General features: G+C 34.5%; 1 protein-coding gene across 1 annotated transcript in view; it reads left to right on the forward strand.

The window, feature by feature from the left end:
* The window catches only part of FANCM (FA complementation group M), a 63977-nt gene that overhangs the window by 39534 nt on the left and 5405 nt on the right, over positions 1 to 19038 (forward strand). Inside the window, exons 14-20 of the mRNA XM_026000761.2 lie at positions 530 to 2438; positions 7056 to 7147; positions 7258 to 7326; positions 9340 to 9468; positions 10198 to 10354; positions 14258 to 14364; positions 15287 to 15847. Coding sequence (XP_025856546.2) covers positions 530 to 2438; positions 7056 to 7147; positions 7258 to 7326; positions 9340 to 9468; positions 10198 to 10354; positions 14258 to 14364; positions 15287 to 15847 — 3024 coding nt within the window. The remainder of the gene's footprint in view (positions 1 to 529; positions 2439 to 7055; positions 7148 to 7257; positions 7327 to 9339; positions 9469 to 10197; positions 10355 to 14257; positions 14365 to 15286; positions 15848 to 19038) is intronic.

The following is a 19038-nucleotide window of genomic DNA, read 5'->3' on the forward strand; positions in this document are numbered from 1 at the left end:
ACCCAGGTACCCCTCTAATCTTATTTTATTATTTATTAAATTTGTTCTTTCTGCAAATAGTTATCATGGGTCTTTCATATATTAAGTTCTGAGGATACAGAAATAACTGACTAAAGATAAATTATGATAATTACAGAGTAGTGTCATTTATAATTTTGTTTGATTTATTAGAATAATTTTTTTAAGTTAGGAGTGCCTGGGTGGCTCAGTCTTTTTAAGCATCCAACTCTTAGTTTCAGCTCAGGTCATGATCTCAGGGTCATGAGTGGGCCCTGCCTCAGGCTCTGCACTCTGCATGTAGTGTACTTGGGATTCTCTCTCTCCTCTCCTTCTGCACCCCCCTCATGTGCACTCTTGCACTCTCTCTCTCAAATAAATAAAGTCTTAAGAAAAGAGTGATTTTTAAGTTATAAAAGAAAATAATTTGAGTAATGTAATACTGTTTAGAAAATATTCTAACATAAAATAAAATTCATTTTTTAATAATGGCTCTTGTTTCCTGTGACTTTTTTATTTTCCTTCTTTCTAGGGAGAATGCAGCTATGAATTGGAACTTAAATCTTACTTAAAAATGGAAGATGTTAGCTCAACATTCAGTGCTCCCAGGAATGAATATAATCCTCTTGCCAATGGCACTTTTACTAGTAACAAGAAATCTTCATTTTTAGGGAATATAAATCAAGGCAGTTCATTCTTAATGACAGAATCTGATGAAGAATGTGCTGAAATTTTTAAACAAACTCATGTCAAACCTGCTAAAATTGCTTCTCTAAAGAAAAAAGCCTCTAAAGAATTGAAAAAAGATCAGCCTATGAAAGAAAATAATGATATTGTTATGGATTCTTTAGATACTGATGGCAGTACTACTGTTGAAAATATTTCTCAGGTAGACCGACTAAATGATAAAAGAGCATCAAATACAGATGAAGTTGCTGCTGCCATATGTGCTGTCAATGAAAATGTTAATCAGCCACATGAATTAATGGAATGTCAATTTACAAATGAATCTAGTTCATTTGCTGTAAATTTTTTAGATTCTGGTTATAACAGTTTCACTGATGAGAAATACAGTTCATCTAGCTTATTTCTTCCATTTGAGGAAGAGCTTTGTATAGCTAAAACAGATGATCAATTTTATAATTGTCATTCATTAACAAAAGAGGTATTAGCTAACGTAGAGAGATTTTTGTCTCATTCTCCTCCACCTCTCTCTGGACTCTCAAATTTGGAATATGAAATTGCTGAGTGTTGTAAACTTGATCATTTGCCTTTCCTACCCTACAATGAGTATTTACAAAATGATAAATCTACTTGTTTGATGTCATACTCACCTGTAAATTCTCAACAGGATTTAGAATTGAATTCACTTAAATTAATTAATCATCCTTCTGAAAAAAGTTGCTTTTATAATGCAACTAACGATAAGATTTCTGATGAGCCAGGTTTCTATGACTATGTTGATAAAGTACAGAAAGATAATAAAAATGAAAATTTAGTATCCAGCAATCATATTCAAATAAACATAGGCCCTCCAAAGTGTTTAGTTGAAGAAAAAAATTGTGATACGGATAACAGAGGCCTTCCAGTATTGTTCACTGATCAAAATAAGAGTTTACCACTATTCAAAGATCTTAATACAGAGTTTGACCTGAGCCTTTCTCCCTCGAACAATAAATATAAATCTTCAGGTGTGTCAGGCAAAACTGCTCTAAGTGAAATGGCACTGGACTCTCAGTTCTTAATTTCTGATGAACTTTTGTTAGATAGTAATCCTCAACTCCAAGACCAAATTATCTGTGATACTAATAGTTGGAAATCTCATGAAGATATGAGAGGGGTATATAAGGAAAAACTGAAGAATGATGAATATGTTTTTGACTGCTCTAAGGATTTATTTTCTGTTACATTTGATTTAGGATTTTGTAGTCCAGATTCTGATGATGAAATATTAGGACATGCATCAGATACAAATAATAAATTTTTAGATGATCTTTCTGGAAGGTGTTTACATATTAAGGAGACCAATGATGCACATTATGTTTCGAATCAAGCAGTAATACCACAAGATCATGTTGCTGGTTTTACAAGTAGAACTATTACTGTCCCATCAAGTGAAGATAAGTGGAGTCCAAGTTTTGCACATTTTCCACAGAGTGCAGCAAAAAATAAAGAATTTATGTCTCCAGGGTATTCTCAATTTTCTTTGCCAGTAGGAGAAAAAGTTATGAGTACACCACTTTCTGAATCAAACACATTGAACTCATTTTCTAAGAATAGAAAGGAAGTGCCTAGGACACCAGATTCTAATAAAGGAAAAGTAGATCTACAGAGTTTCAAAGAAACATTGAATTCAACTTTTGTTGACTCAGGACTTCATGTAGAAAAGGCTAAAAGCAGGGAACAAATCAATTTTCTTCAGTCCTGTCATCCTGCTAAAGGTAAGATTCCATCTTAATAAAACACCTAAATCTTTCTAGAATAATTACTCTAAATAAGCTTCTGTAATTTTTCCAGAATGTTATGTCTCCGTATTTGGTGTATTGAATTGGATAATTGATGTATTATGCATTTCTTTAGTTGATGCTTAGTGATAAAATATTTATCTATATATATTTTTAGCATGCATACCATGGGAAAAGTATGCTAGACACTAAAATATCAATTTGTCCTTGGCCCTTAACTGTAAAACCTAAACAATTGTGTGACATATACATTTAAAAAGATACCAGTAAAAATGTGTAAATAACTACCAAATAAAAAAGGTAGTGGACATTTAGGAGCTTCAGAAGATGACAGAATTTTAAATTGCATGAGATTGGAAATGTAGAATTTTTAATGTAGATTTTAATTTTGGCTCTTCAGGAATATTTACAATTTGAATACGTTGAAAATAATAGGGAATTTGGATGTTATAAATAAAACAATGGGAAAAAGGGAAGTGTAAGATTTGGAGGGAATAGTACAAAGTTGAAGATTTACATAGCAAAATAGTTGGGGGAAAAAAAAAGTTGAGAAGCAAGACTATTTGGAGGATTGAGACAAGATCACAGAAGTTCCAGAGGAATCTCTGGATTTCTATGATCTAATTCTACACAATTAGAGAAAAACTAGAAAATATAGTGCTAGGTGTTTGGTATTAAAATGACTTAAGTATTCTTTAAGTACTGCGATAGGACTCAACTCTATGTATAGATTATTATATCAGGCCATTTATGAATTTTATTCCTTATGGTTAAGTAAAAGAGTAGTCGTAGGATAAAATTAGTTTGCTCTGTAAGTCTTTTTATGATGCTATTCTCTTTGGTATCAAAGACATGATATATGAATGTTTTATTTAAGATAAAATCTTATTGAAAGTAAGTTCAGGAAATATGTTTAATTTTCAAAAACAGACTGTTCTGCACAGTTTTAGATGTACTCTGGCATATATTTTTACTAAGTTTATGTTACCCGTGAGCTGAGGCTGAATATTTGCTTTAACATCTTTATATTAAGTCTGTTCATGGGTGAGATCATTTTTCCATCTTTTGTCAGATTTGCATTAAAACTTCTAGCATTATACTTAACTACTAACCATGGGCAATATAATTATGAATATATAATTATTAGGGAATATTTAGTATTTTGGGGGGTATAGTTGATATACAATGTTCCATTAATTTCAGATATACAACCTAATGACACAGCATTTCTTTACTATGCTGGGGAGTAATAACTACCATCTGTCACCATACAACTCTATTTATATAGCACTGACTGTATATTCCCTTTGCTGTAGTTTTTATTCCCATGACTTATTCATATTTAGTATTTTTTATTTTGCCTAACTGAAATAGAAGATTTAAGATCATTTGCCGTGTTATATTTATACAATAACAGTTCATTAAAGTGCCACTGAAGCAGTTGAAGGTGAAAACCTCCTGGAAAGGTTTTGGAAAACCATGAGTTGGTTACTCTACCTGAGCCTTGCATTTAACTCTAAATTCCTTAGAAGGTAATGAAAACAAACAAAACTGATTGATTATACAGTGCTCATCTGTAAAAAGGATTTATTTAAGTTTATTTGGGTAGGTTTTTTTGTTTTTTGTTTTTTGTTTTTTTTTGGCACAGAGTGTAATGAGAAATTTATTGTGTGACTTTGTGTTATTTATTGCATAAAAAGTTACTACCCCAAACTTACTGAGACTTAAAATAGCATTATCTGTAGTTTAGGAATTGGAGAGTTGCTTAACTAGGTAGTTCTGGTTGAGGATTTCTCATCAGGTTATAGGAAGATTTCACCTGGGGTTGCAGTCGCCTGAAGACTTGACTGGGCATGGAAAATCTGTTTCCAAGATGGCTTGTTAAAAAATGGGGTGGTGGCGGTGAGCAGAGACACACAGGAATCTCTGTCCATAGAAATTCTAAAATGCAGCAGAGCAGAAATTGGAAGTTCCTTGATGAGGACTCAAAGCCTAGATATAACCGTCCATGGTTCTTGGCTTCATTCTTTGGAGGCTTGGTACTTTTTCATAACATGTAGCAGAATTTCCTCAGCGGATTCATTTTAGTAAAAATTTGGTGATTTTTATTTTATGGGGATTTTTATTTTTTTATTATTTTTTAAAGATTTTAGTTTTTATTCATGAGAGACACACACAGAGAGCCAGAGACATAGGCAGAAGGAGAAGCAGGCTCCCCTGGGGGAGCCTGATGCAGGAATCAATCCCAGGACCCCAGTATCATGACCTGAGCCAAAGGCAGGTGTTCAACCACTAAGCCACCCAAATGCCTCTTCTGGGGATTTTTAAAGGCCTCTTTTCATTTGATATTGTCTGTCTTTGCCCCTTCCTGTAGTTGTAGCTGGCTGTGTTTCTTCCATATAATTCTTGTAAATCTTTGTGCATCTCTTCTGAATTTTTTTAAAAGATTTTATTTATTCCTGAGAGACATAGAGAGAGAGGCAGAGACACAGACAGAGGGAGAAGTAGGCTCCTTGCAGGGAGCTTGATGTGGGACTCAATCCCTGGACTGGGATCATGCCCTGAGCCAAAAGCAGCAGCTCAACCGCTGAGCTACCCAGGCATCCCTCTCAATTTTATTGGGGTTCATTCCTTTAGATACTAGTCATGCCCATAAATCCTTTGGAATAGCTCCTTCTCTTCTTTGGGCTCCTTCTAAGATGTCTGGAGATAGTTCCTTAATCTTCTTGGAAGCCCTGTTGTTTAAGAGGATCTGTGAAAGACACCTTAGAATATTTAGATCTTTGCCTGGAAGATTTCTTAATTTAATATTGTTTGCCAACTGGAGAAGCTGGGAATTTTCAAAACTAATACATCTCAACTGTTTAAATGTTTAATAATTCTTTCTTTGATTTCTCTTGCATTTTACTTTAGCAGAAAGAAGCAGAAGAAGATAAACATTTTGTCTAGAAATCTCTTTAGCTAGATCACCTTCATTCATTAGATACCTATCCTACTTCTTATGTTACTGCGATGTTGATAAGCTTTCTGGCACTACATAAAGGATTTTGATTCCTCTGATTTCTACTAAGATTTCCATACTTTTCTTTAAGCCTCCATTCATAGCCTCCTCAATGGCCATTAATCTTCCTACAGATTGTTCCCGTAAACAATTCCTTTGAGGCTCTTCAAGCTTTCATTAAAACTCTCTTCAACAGTCCTTTCAGCTTCTGCCCACTTTCTAGTTCTAAAGCTACTTCCACAATCTGGTATAGCAATTCCCTATCTCTGGGTACCAAAATCTGTATTATTTATCTATTGCTGTACAACAAATTATCCCCAAAGCTTAATGCCTTAAAATAACAGATGCATTGTTTCACAGTTTCTGGGGACTAAGAATTTGAGAATGGCTTAGTAGTGTTGTTCTGACTCAGGGTATTTCAGAAGTTGCAGTCAAGATTTTGACCAGGGCTGGAGTTAATCTCAAGGCCTGAAGGAGGATCCTGTTGCTGGTGGTAAGTGGCCATGGTTTCTTCTCATGTGGGCCTCATTATAGGATAGCTTATGTCTTTATAGTGTAGCATTTGACTTCCTCCAAAGTGAGTAATGGAAGACAGAGAGCAAGGATAGACTAGACTCTGAAATAACCCACCTTCACTTCCATTATATTCTTTTGGTAGAAACAAGTGACTGTGGGATGCCGGGGGGCTCAGTGGTTGAGCGTCTGCCTTTGGCTTCAGGAGTGTTCCCAGTCCAGGGATCGAGTACTGCATCGGCTCCCTGCAGGGAGCCTGCTTCTCCCTCTGTGTCTCTGGCTCTTTCTCTGTCTCTCATGAATAAATAAATAAATAAAATCTTAAAAAAAAAAAAAGAAAAGAAACAAGTGACTAAATATGGCCTATACTCAAGGGGAGAGGAATTATCAGTTTTTGAAGGGAGGCGTATCAAAGAATTTATGAACATACCTTGAAACAACCACAGGGCTCTTATAGAAGGTTTCCTAAAGACATGGAAGGTGTCTGTAATCCGAATTTTATGTAAGTACAGAGATTGAGGTTTGTTAAAGTACCTGAAAATTTGAAATATTTGATTTTATACATCAGATGTTGGTTTTTAGCATTACCTCCTTGAATGTATTCTAGTTACAACATTTTGGGGAATATCTTACCAATTTTTATTTCATACTTGTGTACAAACATATATGTAGACATATGTACATATATATATAAAAAAGGATCTTTTCAGATATTGTTTTGTAGCTTGCATTTTCATTTCTTTCACTCCTTCAACGAGAGTGAAAATAACACACAAAGGGCAGAGAGTGGTAGTAGATTATATAGATGAATTCTGGAACCATTGACTAATAAAATTAGACTTTGCACTCTCCTGGCCTTACTTTAGCTAATTTGTAAAATTGAATCTGAGTCAAATATGTGGTTATTAGCAAAAGTTATCATTTCTTAATTTCCTCACTGGCACTGTTTTATTTTTGTCTCATGCTAATTTTTTGGCCAAACTTCTGAAAAACTCTTTTTAAATAATGTACCCATCAATAAAATAGTTGTGATTGGATAAGCAAATCTATTGACCCGATTCATTTTTAATAAATTATAGATGAACAATTAACAAGCAATGAAAGTGAAGATGATGAGATTTTCCACAGAAAAATTAAAAAAACAAAAGGAAATGTTTTAGAATCTCCTGAGGTGAGTCATTCAATAATCACAATAGTGTGATCATGTAAAGGTTTTTTTTCTCCCCATTTTAAGTCTTTTTTTTTTTTTTTAACCTTTATCTATTTATCTACTTTGTGTAGGATCAGAAAAATAGTGAAGTTGATTCCCCACTTCAGGCTGTAAAAAAGCGCAGAGTTCCTCCAAACAGAGTAAGTAGATAATAGATAATGTATAGTAATTCAAATTCTTTTGGAGTAAATATTACAAGAAAAATATGTGTATAGGTGAATGTAGGTATATTTAATCTAACAGGTATATGGTTAACACAAGAATAGGTAGTAAATTCTATGTGATTGGAATTTCTATTTCCAATTTATACTTCTTTAAAAATTACTCCTGCTTTAGTAAGTATGCTTCAGCACTTCACTAAATATCAACTCCATATCAACTGTGTAAGATGCTGGGGATACTACTATAAATATTATATCCTGGTACTGTGTTAAGTCACCTACAATCTAAAAGAGACAGATAAGTAAACAGATAATTTCAATATAATTTTTTAATAAGTTAAATGATAAAAAATGATAAGCCCTTAGCTTTGTCCTTGGTTGTTCCCGGAAAGTTTCTTGAAGATAATAAATACCTCAGCTAAATCTTAAAGCATATGTGGCAGTCAGGTGAGGAAAGCATTGCCAACAGAGCAAGCAGCCTAAAGAATGGCACAGAGCAGGGAAATAGCATCTTTATTATTGGATGGTAAAGACAAAGATTGGCAGAAATAAAATTGGAGGAAAATCAGGGTCCGTTTTTGGAAGGCTTTATTCTTTCATTTATTTATGGAATGGGTTTGAAAGAAGGAAAGGAAGGAGTTCAGGATGAGTCTCTTTTTTGGGTAGGACTGTTTGGAATATGTCTCACAAATTTAGAGAAGATAAAAAAAAGACAATATATTCAGTGTTGAATATGTTTTGAGTTTGAGGATTTTGTGGAATAGTGAAGTGATAGTGTCTGGCAGGCATTGGTGAATTTGATTCTGAAGTTTGGGTAGGCTAATGAGGTTCATTTGTTATCAGCTATAAGCTGGTATTTGTAGGAAATAATGAGATTAGGAAATCATGGGGTTTTTAATTTTCTAATGCAATATAGGATAAAAATGCAATCAATTCATATTCACTTTGTTTACTTATATAACTTCACTAGAAAAATTGCTTTAACTTGCTACCTTAATTAGAATGTCTAATTGACTGATTATAAATGAATTAAAATACTGATAATGCTGAAGTAACGTAAAATTATTCCTGTTAATTGAAATTATTTTAGTAAACTTTTTATTCTTTGGCTTTATATAATTTTGTAAGAGATAAAGTGATAGACTTCATTGTCAAAATATGTTACAGTTTTACTGATTTCTTGGTTTGAATGGACTCCTGTACCTTTGGACTGATTTGGTGTTTTTTTTTTTTTTTTTTTAAGATTTTATTTATTTATTTGACAGAGTGAGCACATAAGCTGGGAAAGTGGCAGGTAGAGGGAGAGGGCGAAGCAGGCTCCCCGCTAAGCAGGGAGCCCTGCTTCAGGGCTTGACCCCAGAACCCTGGGATTATGACCTGAGCTGAAGGCAGACGTTTAATCGACTGAGCCACCCAAGTGCCTCCCTGGACTGATTTTGATAGCTATATTTATAGACTTAATTAATTTTTGTAAAGCCCTTTAGGATCTTCTGAAGAAGATAGTTATACTAAAACTACAAATGCTCATCAAATAAATTTGATGTAAAACTAAATTGAATGAATTTATTATATTACCTAATTTAGTGTTTTAGTACTTAAGTATCACCTGACTTAAAAAAATTTTTTTTTAAAGATTTTACTTATTTGAGAGAGCATGGGGAGGCAGAAGAAGGAGAGGGAGAAACAGACTCCCTGCTGAACAGGGAGCCTGACCTAGGGTTCCATCCCAGGACCCTGGGGTCATGACCTGAGCTGAAGGCAGATGCTTAACCAGCTGAGCCACCCTAGCACCCTGACTTTTAAATTCTTAAGTATTATGTGTTTTTAACATGGCTCTTGAGTTGTGAGGGTATTTTCTTTTTCTAACAAAATAATGTTAAGTCAACTATTTATAAAGTAAAAATTGAAAATAAAAGTAATAACATATGAGAAATACATTAAAATACAATTTGAATATATTTTCTTATGCAAGAATTTTATTGAATTATATAGTTAGAATTATCATCTAGTGATGAAAGTGAGAATTTTCACAAAGAACATCCACAATTAGAAGATTTTGGAGGTTATAACAGAAATTCAAAAAGAGGCATCAAAGTCCGAAAGAAGCAGAGTCACTTTAAGGTAAACCTTTTTCATTTTCTTATTTGAATATATGTAAATATATACTGTATATATATTAATATATACTATTGTATATATAAATGAAAAACTAGATTTTTACATAGTACATATCTCACTATAATTTCTTCATAGAAAAAAATTTAAAAATTAAAAAATTTTGACCCTAATTTTACTTGTTTTACTGGAATTAAAATCACAACATATGATAGTTTTGTTTCTTTTTTGTGTTTTGAAACTATCTTTCAGTATTGTTATTTTAAATGACTAAATGAAGAAATTTTAATGTATTGAAAATTGAAGGCTCAAAATACAGAAACAAATCTGGAGTTTCAGAATATTTACTTTTACAGTTTATGTTGTTTTTCTTATCTCTATGCAGTACTCAAATCCTTATTAAAGAATTCTCAGCACATTTTTTTTTCTGAATAGTCTTTTTGTGGTGCCATATTCTTTCTGGCAAAATTAATTAGCGAGAAGACTCGAGAGACTTTATGCTTATGAATAAGAAACATTCAGTAAGCTGACAAGCTGATTTGTGGTATATTTTACCCCTAGTAGAATTATCAGAAATTTAAAATAGGTGTGCTACTTTGTCATTTCTTCTTGTAGTTTTTTCTTTTTTGTCATAAAAGCATTGGCAAAAAATTTATTTTACAGAAGTATTTCCAATTATTTAAAAAAATAAATGATTTTTTTAAGGGTGTCTCTATGTTTTCTAATTTGTCACAGCTTGCAGGTAGGAAGTTTTTAGATGATGAAGCAGAACTTTCCCAACAAGAGGCAGAGTGTGTTTCGTCAGATGAAAATGATGAGTCAGAAAATGAACAAGATTCCTCATTAGTTGACTTCTTAAATGATGAAACTCAACTTTCACAGGCAATAAATGGTAATTAATATAATGATGCTTCTTTTTCTTTTAATTTTCAGTGCTTTTAAGGTGTTTATATTTAAATATTTTAGTCGTTTTAAAAAACTTTGACTTTAAAAGGAAGTAAATTTGGTATGTGTGAAATATTTGGTCACTTTTTTTTTTTTTAATTAATTTTTATTGGTGTTCAATTTACCAACATACAGAAAAACACCCAGTGCTCATCCCGTCAAGTGTCCACCTCAGTGCCCGTCACCCATTCCCCTCCAACACCCGCCCTCCTCCCCTTCCACCACCCCTAGTTCGTTTCCCCGGGTTAGGAGTCTTTATGTTCTGTCTCCCTTCCTGATATTTCCCAACATTTCTTTTCCCTTCCTTTATATTCCCTTTCACTATTATTTATATTCCCCAAATGAATGAGAACATACACTGTTTGTCCTTCTCCGATTGACTTATTTCACTCAGCATAATACCCTCCAGTTCCATCCACGTTGAAGCAAATGGTGGGTATTTGTCGTTTCTAATTGCTGAGTAATATTCCATTGTATACATAAACCACATCTTCTTTATCCATTCATCTTTCGATGGACACCGAGGCTCCTTCCACAGTTTGGCCATTGTGGCCATTGCTGCTAGAAACATCGGGGTGCAGGTGTCCCGACGTTTCATTGCATCTGAATCTTTGGGGTAAATCCCCAGCAGTGCAATTGCTGGGTCGTAGGGCAGGTCTATTTTTAACTCTTTGAGGAACCTCCACACAGTTTTCCAGAGTGGCTGCACCAGTTCACATTCCCACCAACAGTGTAAGAGAGTTCCCTTTTCTCCACATCCTCTCCAACATTTGTGGTTTCCTGCCTTGTTAATTTTCCCCATTCTCACTGGTGTGAGGTGGTATCTCATTGTGGTTTTGATTTGTATTTCCCTGATGGCAAGTGATGCAGAGCATTTTCTCATGTGCATGTTGGCCATGTCCATGTCTTCCTCTGTGAGATTTCTCTTCATGTCTTTTGCCCATTTCATGATTGGATTGTTTGTTTCTTTGCTGTTGAGTTTAATAAGTTCTTTACAGATTTTGGAAACTAGCCCTTTATCTGATATGTCGTTTGCAAATATCTTCTCCCATTCTGTAGGTTGTCTTTTAGTTTTGTTGACTGTATCCTTTGCTGTGCAAAAGCTTCTTTTCTTGATGAAGTCCCAATAGTTCATTTTTGCTTTTGTTTCTTTTGCCTTTGTGGATGTATCTTGCAAGAAGTTACTGTGGCCGAGTTCAAAAAGGGTGTTGCCTGTGTTCTCTTCTATGATTTTGATGGACTCTTGTCTCACATTTAGATCTCTCATCCATTTTGAGTTTATCTTTGTGTATGGTGAAAGAGAGTGGTCCAGTTTCATTCTTCTGCATGTGGATGTCCAATTTTCCCAACACCATTTATTGAAGAGACTGTCTTTCTTCCAATGGATAGTCTTTCCTCCTTTATCGAATATTAGATGATATTTGGTCACTTTCATTCAAAGTCTGTAATATTTGCTTTTTCTTTTAGACGTGATTGTTTATAAGCTTCTGCTAGTTTGATCACTTCTCACCAGAATGAGCAGGCTGGCTCAGTGTCAAATGTTCATTTAACAAGTATTTACTCACTACTGTGTGCTGGTAGTGTGTAAGGGTCTTCGGAAAGCTGTTATCAGTGAACAAAGTGGACAAAAATCCCTGCCCTTAAGAAGCTTACATGTGAATGGAGACAAAGAATGGAAAGAGACAAAGTGATTTTGTGTAACATAATTACTAAGTTATTTAGTATGAAATGAACAATTTACAGAAAAATGAAAAAAATGAGTAAGATGAGGATTTGGAGTGACAGGGGCTATGGGTTTTAATAATGGACAAGCTATAATTATAAATAAGATAATTAGGGGCAGACCTCATTGAGAAGGTGACATTTGATCAAAGACTTGAAGTCCTGATGAGGACTTCAGCATTGCTGATTGTTAACAGCAGGTGAGACACAAACAATGCCTGAGCAGATCTTACTGTACAACATATTAATTGCAGATGATTCAGATTGGCTGTAATAGAAATGGGAAAGATTCTGGTGGGCTTCTCAGTGTTCTCATCTTTCACAGATCTTGCCATTTATTCTGCTCTTGTACTCTCTGATGTGATTTAAAACAGCAAATTTTCCCAAGCTCTACTTTAAAAAGTTCTTCGAGACTTAAATTCTCGGTACTATGTCCTTGATACTGATACGATTTGTCGAATAAGGATTCTTAGTATTATGCTCTTGGTGTTCGTTAACGGGGTGACTTTTGGAGGTTTACAGTATAATCTGGTGGGGAATGTTGGTGCAAACATGTTGACTGGTGTTAACAACCACTTGACATATCCTGAGGCAGGAGTGTGCCTAGCATGTTTACGGAACAGCACTGTGACTGGAATTGAATGATGGAGAAGCGGAGTGGTAGGAAGCGAGAGCGGAGAAGTAATGAGTAGCCAGCTGCTGGTCTGACTTATTGCAGTAGTATCTCTCTAGCTTTGGTGTCGAGAATGGCCTTCAGGGGAACAAAGGTGGGAGAAGAGACTATTTAGAAGGTGATTGCGGTAATCTAAGGAATGCTAGTGGTGGTTACCAAGGTGGTAGCAGTCCAAGGGTGAGAAAGATTGGATTCTGGATATGTATAGCAGACAGGATTTTCTGATGGATTTGAGAGAAAAAGAGGAAGGAGTCAGTGGGTTTGAGCAACAGAAAGGACATAGTGGTTGCTGTCTGATACTGGGCAGACTGCAGGTGGAGCCCTTAAGGTGGAGAATAGGGAGATCAGCAACTCCATTTATTTTATTTAAAAAAATTTTTTTAAAGTTTTAATTTTCTTTGGTGAACTCTGTACCCAACATGGGGCTCAAATTCATGACCCCAAGATTAAGAGTTGCATACTCTTCTGATTGAGCCAGCCAGGTACCCCTGAAACTCCCATTTTAGACAGAGTATATGACATTTGGGGAAAGGTAAAACTATAGGTACAGCAAATAGGTTATTGCTTGTTGTAATGATTTGTCAAGATGGAACTGTACCATAAAGGAGGATGAATTTTACTGTATGTACATTATACCAAAAAAAAAAAAAATCTGTGAAACAAAAATTTTCTGAAAGCTCCTTGATTCTGAGTTTTCCTAAGAAACTAGAAGTAAGGGTGTCACTAAGTGTATAGGGATTTAGCATGAATAAAAAGTGGATAGGTAATCAGGTAGATATCTAGTATTCAATAGCTATGCTATGGAATGGAGATAAGGGAAATAGAAAATTATGCACCTGGTGCCAAGCGCTATGGTCATGAAATTAGCAGTGTTATCTCTGAACATAACCTTAAGTTAATCACTCCAAAATATGTAAGGGAAAATGGGAGACAAAAATAAAATTGCTTTTTGATTAAAACCTTAAAAAAGGCAGACAAAAAACTCATGTGTTTCCCAGTTTTTGCTTAACTGAAAATTATGAAACATACTTACTATTTGCTTTGCCTTCTGATATTTTTAAGCTTATGTTTCTTTCTTTTTTTTTTTTTTTTTTGCCTGGATTTCTTGTGTTCTATTCATTATTTTTTATAAATAAGTTATATTCCTCAAGTTCTTCATATACATTTATTTTTATGAAAAGGCACTGTCTTAATGCTCATTTTCAGAGGAGAGATAGCTAAGCCAAAGAGCTTAAATAAATTTTCATAATCATCCAACTAGATGGTCTGATTTCAAAGGCTAACTTTATTTTTTTTGTTTGTTTTTAGACTTGTTTCAACACATATTAAATATTTTTTGTGTAAAATAATTCCACAAGGTTTGAATTACATGAATTTGGAATAGGTCAAAGTTAAATACTTTACTAGGTTTCATTTAAATAATTTTCCTACTTGAAATTCTTTATCTTTACACAGATTCTGAAATGAGAGCTATTTACATGAAATCTTTGCACAGTCCATTGATGAGCAATCGATATAAAATGGTCCATAAGAAACATACCAACATAAATATTTTCTCACAGGTATGAACTATAGAAATATAGTGGAGAATTTCCTGATGATAATGTTGAAATCTGTTCCTGTAAATGAAACCTACATTGTTTCTAAAACTGGACTGTCAGAGCTATTCGGGGTAATTTCCGCTCCGAGTCAGGAAAGTGGACTACATGAATTCTCAGAATCCTTTTTATTCCTAATTTGATCAAATTATCCTATCTTCAACTTGAGCCTATTAGAATATATTAATTGGATTTTTTCCTAATTAGAAGAAAGTTTAAAAATGAATAGAACTTCTCGTGTTGAATTTTTAATTCTTATATGTTCTCTTATTTCTCTTGAAAATTATTATTCTTTGAAGATTTTATGTATTTATTCATGAGAGCCAGAGAGAGAGAGAGAGGGAGAGACATAGGCAGAGGGAGAAGCAGGCTCCCTCTTGGGAGCCTGATGCGGGACTCCATCCCCAGACCCTGGGATCATGACCTGACGCTCAACCACTGAGCCATCCAGGCATTCCGAAAAATATTTTTTTATAAAGATGTTATATTCTGAAAATTATAGATTATTTTTCATTTATGGATATTTTCACATTAGTCTTTGTTTATAAATTGCCAATATTCAGCCAGTAATATGGTCATTCATATCTCTATATTTTCATTGTATTTGTTATGTAGCACTCATCCACATTGTTTATAAATTATTGTTTATTTTTCTGGCTACCTACAATGGGCTATAAATTTCTAGAGGGTAAATCATTCTCTTTTTTAATCCCAGTCTCCTTGTTTTCTTCTATAAAGAATAGTCAGTATCTGTTGGTTGAGCACAAGTGACTGAATTGATAAGCGAAATATTCATAAAGATCTCATGTACTTAAAAGAATATGTTAAATACATACTGATTTCATGAAAGGAATTTATAATGTACTAACTGGTATTTTTACTATAGATTCCTGAGCAAGATGAAACCTACTTAGAAGACAGTTTTTGTGTTGATGAAGATGAGTCTTACAAAAGCCAATCAAGTGAGGAAGAAGTGTGTGTTGATTTTAACATAATAACTGATGACTGCTTTGCAAGTGGGAGCAAAAAATATAAAACCCGACGTGCAGTAAAGCTAAAACAAATGGAGATGAGACAGAATTGTGCACGTTCAAAAAAGAAATTATCTAGAATTATTTTACCAGATGATTCAAGCGAAGAGGAAAACATTGTAAATGATAAAAGAGAATCCAATATTGTTAACCCAAGCACTGTTAATAAGAGCAAACAGCAGGACCATTGTTTGAATATAGTGCCTTTTGGGTCTTCACTGCAGTCCAAGGACAATTCTCCAATTGTTAATCAGTTGCCAAAGCAGAGACAGCAGGCACCACTTAATTTGAAGGATGCAGTTTCTGATGTCTCAGACTTCAAACTTCAGAGCTGTAATAAAATTGACTGTGCCTCACTGTCATTTCCTACTGTTGATTCACAGAAAGACTGTAAAAAACTTCCGATTTATTCAAAGGTATGGATCAAATTAGAGACAAAGCCTTCATGTTGACCAAAAGGTTTTTTTGTTGTTTTGCTTTTTTTTTTTTTAAGTTTTTGTTTGTTTGTTTGTTTAGTAATCTCTATACCCAACATGGGGCTTAAACTCACAACCCCAACGTCTAGGATTACATGCTCTTCTGCCCATGGCAGCCAGGGACCTTTGTTCTGCTTTCTTTTGTGTTTTGTGTTAAACAGATCAAAGGAAAATTAGCAAGTGCTGACAGTTCTTCAAACAAGAAAATAGCACACTAAATTATATTGATAATTCATATAAGAATGCTTAGGTTTTAGTTTTTTTTTTTTAAGTGTGATAGTTTTCTTAATAAAACTCTATAAGGAAACTTGCTAATTTTGTAGGAAGGAGTAGGAAAATTGGCTTCCTACCAGATAAAATTAGAAATTACATGCCCAGAACTATTTCACCACAGATTAACTTTTCTTTTCCCACTGAAAGCTTCAGATATGTAACTCTCTTTACTGGGGAGAGGAGTTTAGGGACCACTACCTGATTTCCTCCCTTTAAATCCTTTTTTTTTAAAAAAATATTTTATTTATTTATTCATGAGAAACACAGAGAGGAGAGGGAGAGAGGCAGAGGGAAAAGCAGGCTCCATGCAGGGAGCCCGACGTGGGACTCAATCCCGGGTTTCCAGGATCACGCCCTCGGCCGAAGGCAGCACTAAACCACTGAGCCACACGGGCTGCCCAAATCCCTCTCTTTTTAGAATGGCCAAGTAGTCTGGTTTCCACCTTTTCCCTGTCTTGTTATTGCTGAAATAATCCCTAAAGCCACTTTTAGTTTTTAAGAGCTTATAGTTACACTATTTTTGTTAAAATAGGGGTTAAAGTTTTGGTAATAGGAATCCCTTAACTGTACACTACTGATTTGTTTCCTTGACTGTCATCTTGGAATGAGACCTAGACCTAAACTTCTATTTCTTTAAATATTTATTCCGGAGGTTTTAGGCCATTCTGCCTTAGCAACGTGGTCTACTATCAACACAGTGGCTTGGGGTGCCTGAGTGGCTCAGTCAGTTAAGCATCTGCCTTTGCCTCAGGTCATGATCTCAGGGTCCTGGGATCAAGTCCCGAATTGGGCTCTGTGCTCAGTGGGAAGCCTGCTTCTCCCTCTCCCTCTATGCCTTCCATCTGCTCTTGTTCTCTCTCAGAAATACATAAAATCTTAAAAACAAAACAAAACAAAACAAAAACCCCAACACCCCCTAAACAACACAGTGGCTTTTAAATTGGTTTTTCTAGTTTTTTATTTTGGGTTTAAAAAAAGATTTATTTACTTAAATCTTTAAATTTTTAAGGGGCAGAGAAAAAAGAAGGAGAGGGACAATCTTAGGCTCCATGCCCAGCATGGAGCCCAATGTGGGGCTCCATCGCATGACCTTGAGATCATGACCTGAGCTGAAATCAAGAGTTATATTGTCCCCAGGTTTTTTTGCACAAAGTTATTTCTTTAGGACATACATAAAATATAGTTGACTGGATTAAGTTTTGTAGTAGATTAAAGGACTAGAGGCTAATTAATTTCTCTGAGCCTCAGTATCCTTAGTTATGGTATAAAGATAATAATCCCAAGGGTCAAGGTAGGTAATGTGGTCCCAGGTTTACAGTGGTTCAACTTAATACTTTATTGACATTATGATGGTGGAAAGCAATACACATTATATAGAAATAATACTTAATATTTTGATCTTGTCCTGGGCCAGCAACATGCAATATGATACTTTTAGGTCATGTTTGCAGCTGCAGCTTCCAGTCAACTACATGATCATGAGGGTAAACAACTAATACACTTGTAACTTTCTGTACCCATACAGCCATCCTGTTTTTTACTTTCAGTATAGTATTCAATAAGTTACATGAGATATTCAGTTTTTTTTTTTGAATAGTCTTTTTTTAAAATATTTTTTATTTATTCATTCATGATAGACATAGAGAAAGAGAGAGAGGCAGAGACACAGGCAGAGGGAGAAGCAGGCTCCATGCCGGGAGCTCACAGGGCTCAATCCCGGGACTCCAGGATCACGCACTGGCCAAAGACAGGCGCTAATCTGCCGAGCCACTCAGAGATCCCCGATATTTAACAGTTTATTGTAAAATAGGCTTTATATCAGATAGGTTTTGCCCAGCTGTAGGCCAGTGTAAGTATTCTGAACAATTTTAAGGCATAGGCTAAGGTATGGTGTATTACATGTATTTTCCACTCAATGATCTTTTCAACTTATGATGGGTTTATTGGGAGGTAATCCTATAATCATAATGGGTTTTCAACTTATGATGGGTTTATTGGGAGGTAATCCTATAAATCCTATAAATTGAGAAAGATTTGTATATGCACAATCCTTTGAAAATCAGTAAGCACTAGCTACATTTTTACATTGCCATGTTCTAACAAAAATGGATACATCTAATAATACTTTGAGAACTGTGAAAAAGCATAAATTGATTTTTTACAGAAATGTGTTTTAAAATTATTTATACTATTTAATATATGATTCTCACAGGAAGGGTATTCATAAGAATATGAATATTCATATAAGAATATGAGGTAAATTTGGAAAGAGAAAATAGATTAAATATCCTGTAAAGAAAACCTGGTTAGGTATTTTAAAAAGTTAACGTTTATTTTGTCACGTATATTGCAAGTCGTATTCCTTGTCATTTGCCTTTTTGTTTGTTTTTGGTGGTTTTGCCATAGGAAGAGGTAACCTTTTTATACAGTCTCAATTTTTTTCTTTACAGTTTCTGAACTTTAGTGTCATGTTTAGGAAGCCATTTTCTACTTCAAGATAACTAAGTATTCCCAGTATCCTCTTTTCTTTAGTGCAGTTTTCTTCACATTAAATTATTTTTGAAATTGAATACTGAATTATAATTATTTTAAAGATTATTTGAGTGATTAGGACTTCCATCTTTAGATTACGATGTAGAAACTGGAAAGAACATTGTTCCCGTCCTAGTAACAACACAAAAAAAGCCAGATAATCCATAGAATCATGGTTTTACTTGAAACTATTATGGAACTGAGGTTTTAGGGCAATCAATTAACCTTATTTCTGTGGAAAGACAAGTGTCTCCAATGAGAGACTTGTTGATTTGGGACAGTCAGTGGGCACTGTATAATTTGGCAAGAAGAATTCAGCTAAAACT

This window comes from Vulpes vulpes, chromosome 6 (genome assembly GCF_048418805.1).
Source record: "Vulpes vulpes isolate BD-2025 chromosome 6, VulVul3, whole genome shotgun sequence".
Lineage (NCBI taxonomy): Eukaryota > Metazoa > Chordata > Mammalia > Carnivora > Canidae > Vulpes > Vulpes vulpes.